Raw genomic sequence first — 5,585 nt, 5'->3', positions numbered from 1 at the left:
GAGGCAGGTACATTTACTTAAGCATCTTTTCTACACCTCAGAATCAACTACAGTCCTGGTTAGAAAACTAATATCTAAAATCACACCCCCAGCCCTGTTCCTAAGTCAGAACCCCTCAGAGACCAGGCTACATTTCTAACAAGCTCCCCAAAATTGTTCTGATGCAGCCAGCCTTGTACCCATAGTTTAGTGAGTAATTGTCTAACAGTCTGGGTGCCTAAGTCCTCTCACTGTTAAATGAACATACTGCCACCTCCTTCACAGTAAGAGGTGTCTGTGCAAGCCGATTTGCACAAAGAAAACTCTAGTGCCCCCGCCCCCGCCCCCGTTCCCACCATACAAAGGTGAAGTTATTATTTTTTTAAATTTATCTTTATTGTTGAAAATGTTACAGATGTCCCCTTTATTTCCCTCATTGACCCCCTCCACACCATTCCCGCCCCCTCCCCAGGCTAAGGTGAAGCACTTTTATTGTTTATTTGTTTGGGATTCCATCTCATGTTCAATGCACTTGGCCTCAAGGCGCGGAGTTGAGCCACGGGAGAAAGAGAGGGAGAAGGAAGAGTAGTAAATTCTCGCAGTCCATGCAGCCAAGCTGCACTTGACGCTCAGCAGACCTGCGGACCCACCCCCTGTACACCAGCCCCCAGCCCCCAGCCCCCAGCCCCCAGCCCCCAGCCCCCAGCCCCCAGCCCCCAGCCCCGTGTATAATTTTCTTCCGTTCAAGGCTGTGCTGGGAGCTGCAACCCTGCCCCCCAACCCCCACCCAGGGGCCTATTTGATTGGCCGCGCCGGCAGCGCGTCACACTCTTTTGTCTCCATGGAGAGAGGATAAAAGCAGCTGCTGCCGTGGGAACAGTGCTGCTTGACTCGGCTCCCCCAGCTGGCGCCGGTGCGGAGCAGCTCAGTCCCAGCAGCCCCAGGTTGTTTAGCCGCCCAGGACGCATCCATCCTTTCCCCTTGCAGGGCCGCAGAGGCCAAAGGTGCCATACAGAGCAGTCACGCCGCTGCCCACCCGCGGAGCACAGGTAAAGAAAGGGGGCACGATTCCCCGGCGCAGACAGAGGAGGGGAAGCCCCGTCAGGACTGGGCGGCTCCCTGCTTGGAAAATCGAGAACTGTGAGGCTGGGCAAGGAGCACTCCTGTGGCTCGGCTGCGCTGAGGGAGGAGGTGGGCTGCCACAGGATGCTGCCTAGTGGGTAGGATTTGCCTAGATTGAGAGGGGGGTGTCTTCCGGGGAGGAAGGCAAGGGGCGAGGAGAAGAGAACCGCAAGCTGTCTTGAACCCCCTTTTCATCCTCTCATCTCATCTGGGGGAGGGATATGTAGCTGTGCGTGTCCAACTCCTATTCCCTTTCTCGGTGGCAGGGCATCAAAGACGAAGACGAACTTGTATTCTGTGCGGCTGATTGCAGAACTGGTAGGCCAACGATTTCCAAGGGGAAATGTAATGGGATGGGGGTCGCTGAGGCTTGTATTCAGGAGGTGGGAATTTCCCCTTGGCTACAGCAGAGGCAACAAGAGGTGGAGGTGGGGGAGGGATGAGTCTGTTTCTGACCCTTCCTTTCCCTGCCCTGCCCTCCGAGTAGGCACAGTCTTGACGCCTGAGGTCCTGGATCCGTGATCCCAGGTAGACCGAGATCGACTGTACCCTGGAGACGAGCTTCCTCATGGAGGCCACCAGTTGCAGAGGCTGATAGTGAAATTAAGGCGCTCGATTGTTCCTGAGTTCCGGTAAGAATCTAAGAGATAAGGGGAGGGGGGAGACACTTTGAGAAGGGGGTGTGGTTGAGACCTGAGACCCATGAGCTTAATGAGACCTTATTTATTCACACAAATCTGTGACCACTGTGCTCTATTTTGAGAGCCCAACATCAGCTCCATACACTATTACACTTAGAATTAGAAGCAACAGTTGCTGTCCCTCTTGAAGGACTGGAGGAATAAATGTGGCTGTCCAAAGCTCCTTGCTAACACCAACACACCTGCTGGCTCCCGGAGGTTGTAATTGCCTGTCTCCTGGAGGACATTTTTAGGGCAGTCAGCAGATATAAAATGTACTGCAGGATATTCAGGAAGGGAGAGAAAACAGCTGCAGCCTCATTAATCTCTTATTACCCCCTCCCGCTATTTTTTTCTTTTTTACAGGAGGAGGGCAGAGACCCCTGGTACACCTGCAGATTAGATTTTTCCAAAAAGCCCAAACATCTTGTTGATATTCAGATACCTCATCATTGTGGTTCATGGCTAGCATCATTGCACGCGTGGGTAATAGCCGGCGGCAGAACCCACCCTTGCCACCGTGGGCCCATTCTATGCTGAGGTCCCTGGGGAGTAGACTTAGACCTTTAATGGCCAACATGGCAGAGAGAAACATGAAGTTGTTCTCAGGGAGGGCGGTGCCAGCCCACGGGGAAGAAACCTTTGAAAACTGGCTGATCCAAGTAAATGGGGTCCTGCCAGATTGGGATATGTCTGAGGAAGAGAAGCTGAAGCGCCTGATGAAAACCCTTAGGGGCCCGGCCCGGGAGGTCATGCATTTGCTCCAGGCAGCCAACCCCAACCTAAGTGTGGCAGATTTCTTGCACTCAATGAAATTGGTGTTTGGGGAGTCTGGAAGCAATGTGACTGCCCAGGATAATTTTTTTAACACCCTGCAGGCACAAGGGGAGAAAGTCTCCCTTTATGTGATCCGTTTAGAGGTGCAGCTCCAGAACGCTATTCAGGCAGGGATCATAGCTGAGAAAGATGCAAACCAGACCCGCTTGCACCAACTCCTTATAGGGGCTGAGCTGAATGGGGACCTACGCTACAGGCTGAAGCGTCTTCTCAGGATGTATGCAAATGAGCAGGACCGTCTTCCCAATTTCCTGGAGTTAATCAGAATGATAAGGGAGGAAGAGGATTGGGATGACACTTTTATTAACCAGAAGCGGGTCAGGAGATCTGAGTCAATGGTGGAGAGAGCAACCAGCCCAGTGGCATTTCAGGGTGCCCTACGGATAGTGATCGGCAATGCTGACTGCAACGTGATAGAGATAGATGACACTATGGATGACTCCGATGAAGATGTAATCCTGGTGGAGTCTCAGGACCCTCCACTTTCATCCTCGGGTTCTCCTCCCCCCAGACGCAGGGCCAGACCTCAGGACCAAGTGGTAGTCATTGATTCTCCCGACAGTCCCCAGGCTCAATTTCCTTCCACCAGTGGGGGTTCTGGAGATAAGATTGATCATCCTGGGGATTTTCGTAGAGCCAGGAAGCGAAAATACACAACTCACTGCTCATATTGTGGCAAGGAGGGGCACTCCAAGGAAACTTGTGACAAAGAGAGCAACAAGGCCAAGGTGTTTGAGAATTTGATAATCACCCTGAAGGACCTGGAGGAGGGGTCAAGAGAGGCTCCTGATGAACCTGATGACCCTTCTGAATACAGTGAGGTGCTAGCCCCCAGCCTTAAATGAACCCTTAAGCTATATTCAGAGTCTAGTGATGGGAAAACTGTGGGAGGGGGCTTCTAACTGCATGAATTAATCCACAAAGGGTCTTGGATACCAACACAGTGGAGGAAGATGGCCTGTCCTCTGTCCTTGCTCCCCACCCCCGCCTCTGCTGCCTAAGGGTCTATTTTCTGTGTGTGCCCATTTCCTTGATGGCTTTATTCTCTTTGTGAAAGTGGTATAACTCACTGTTAAATCTTCAAACAATAAAAAAGTACAAAAAGTAAAGTACAAATTACACCAAATCTTCTATCCTTATAATAATGTCAACCCTTTGATGAATATCCTTGTCAACCCTCTGATGAATATCCTTCTAGATATTTCCCTAAACCGATGTACCCAGATACATACATGTACAGATAAAAGTGTTCAAATATAAGTGCTGTTCTATAGTCTGTATTTTTCCACCAAACAATTTATGTTGTGGGCTTCTTTGTATATCAATAAATATATATCAGCATCTATTTTAATGTCTCTGTGGTATTATTTTAAGAAGTAAAGGGAAAGGGAAGAAGAGAAATATGGTAAAAAGTTATAAAGGGGTGGGGTTGTACCCTGGGGTGGCGTTTTTAGCAATCTCACTTTGCAGGTAGGAAAAGGGAAGAAATCGGCTGAAATATTTCCCAAAGGTAAATGGGCAGAACCCCTTTCTACAACTGAGCCCAACTATGGCGCCCACTAGTTGTCAATGCCCCAGTGCTTGCTCCTGTAATGTATCCAGAGGAGTCTGATGGCTGGGGAGTCTGATGCTGAAGTTACACCCCAAAATGGGGAGTCCAGAGGCTCCATTCCTGGTCCCTTTGGGGAGGGGCAGCTCTCCCTCCTTTGGGTGGATTTCTTAGACTACTGCTGCTGCTTTTAGCTGACATCATAGACAACAGCCAGGAGTCTCTCCTATGGGCTGAAACTGCCCTCTCCCCAATCCCCAGTTAAGGAAAGTAGAGAGCAGCTACTCACTGGACTCCCAGCCCAGGACTCTAAGCCAACCCCACACCAAATTGAGAATTGAGAATAGCTGGGAAGGGATGAAAAGCAATCTAGTGGCCAGGACACCTGAGGGAACATGAGGATCCTCCATTTTAGCAGAGTGAAGGGCATTCTTGAGGACAAAGTGAGAGACTTTCCCAGGAACCTTCGCTGTCCCCTCTCCTGATCTCATACTGGAGGGTGACTAAAGAAAAGACATGTGTGCACTAGCCAGCTTGGCTCAGTGGTTAGAGCATCAGCCCTTGAACTGAAAGGTCCAGGGTTCAATTCCGGCCAAGGGCACTTACCTCAGTTACAGGCTTAATCCCCAGCCCCTGTCAGGGCATTTTCAGGAGGCAACCAATCGATGTGTCTCTCTCACATCGATGCTCACATCAATGCTTCTCTCCCCCCCGCCCCCACCTCTCTTTCTCTCTCCCTTCCACTCTCTCTGAAAAGCAACGGAAAAAAATATCCTGCGGTGAGGATTTTTAAAATGAAAAATGACATGTGTGACCTCAGGCCCCAAGTCAAAGGTACCTATGTCTCTTGTTGGTGCATAAGTCCCTTCACTGTGAGCAGAACAAGGCTGGGGGTGTGGGAATGATTGCTTTTAAGGCAAGAGGTGGGGAGTAAATTGAATGTGCAAATCTGAGGACCTGAAGGAGTTTGTTATGCAGGAAGTTGGTACTCCACAGAGCTGAGAGGACAGAGTGTGCAGCACTGGGAGATGATGCCTCAGGGGAGTAGCAGAGCTGTGTGGGTGAGGGAGCGTGTTTAAGGTCACCGTGACCTGGGAGCCTCTCATGGAGACTGAAAGGAACAGGAAGCCTGGTTCTAATTATGCTAGCAGTTGATGGGCTTACAGGGACAAAGGGGCCTGGGGTGGGGGCGCTGAAGCCAGGCAGGTACTTGGCATGGCAGCCCAGATAAACCTGCCTTGAAGGATTTCTCCTTGCACAAACAGCTCCTCAGATCTTCCCTGGCTTCTTGCTCAGGCTCCATCAATGACCCCACAATCTGACCTTCTGACTTCCCCCTCCCTGTTCCCCTCCCAGCTACACTCATCTCTTGGTGGAGGGGGGATGGAGGCTCTGCTTGTGTGCTCTGCCATCACCCC

At 50.8% G+C, this 5,585-nt stretch overlaps 1 protein-coding gene across 2 annotated transcripts; it reads left to right on the top strand.

The window, feature by feature from the left end:
- Positions 1-941: 941 nt before the first annotated feature.
- On the top strand, positions 942-3,963 carry ZCCHC12 (zinc finger CCHC-type containing 12). Of its 2 annotated transcripts, XM_016202688.2 has the most exons (4): positions 942-1,028; positions 1,368-1,419; positions 1,589-1,733; positions 2,148-3,963. In XM_016202688.2, the coding sequence occupies exon 4, from the start codon at positions 2,243-2,245 to the stop codon at positions 3,461-3,463; it is 1,221 nt and encodes a 406-aa protein (XP_016058174.1). In that variant the 5' UTR covers positions 942-1,028; positions 1,368-1,419; positions 1,589-1,733; positions 2,148-2,242; the 3' UTR covers positions 3,464-3,963. The 2 variants fall into 2 exon arrangements, with proteins under 2 accessions (XP_016058174.1, XP_016058175.1); XM_016202689.2 differs by lacking the exon at positions 942-1,028 and having other exon boundaries at positions 1,254-1,419.
- Positions 3,964-5,585: the final 1,622 nt, after the last annotated feature.

The sequence above is a fragment of the Miniopterus natalensis genome, chromosome X (assembly GCF_054644295.1).
Source record: "Miniopterus natalensis isolate mMinNat1 chromosome X, mMinNat1.hap1, whole genome shotgun sequence".
In the NCBI taxonomy this organism is placed as follows: Eukaryota; Metazoa; Chordata; class Mammalia; order Chiroptera; family Miniopteridae; genus Miniopterus; species Miniopterus natalensis.
The sequence above is the reverse complement of the archived record's forward strand: the minus strand, read 5'-3'. Positions and strand labels throughout refer to the sequence as shown.

Coding starts and splice junctions, on each gene's coding strand:
- ZCCHC12 (XM_016202688.2), top strand. CDS start 2,243: ATGGCTAGCATCATTGCACGCGTGGGTAATAGCCGGCGGCAGAACCCA.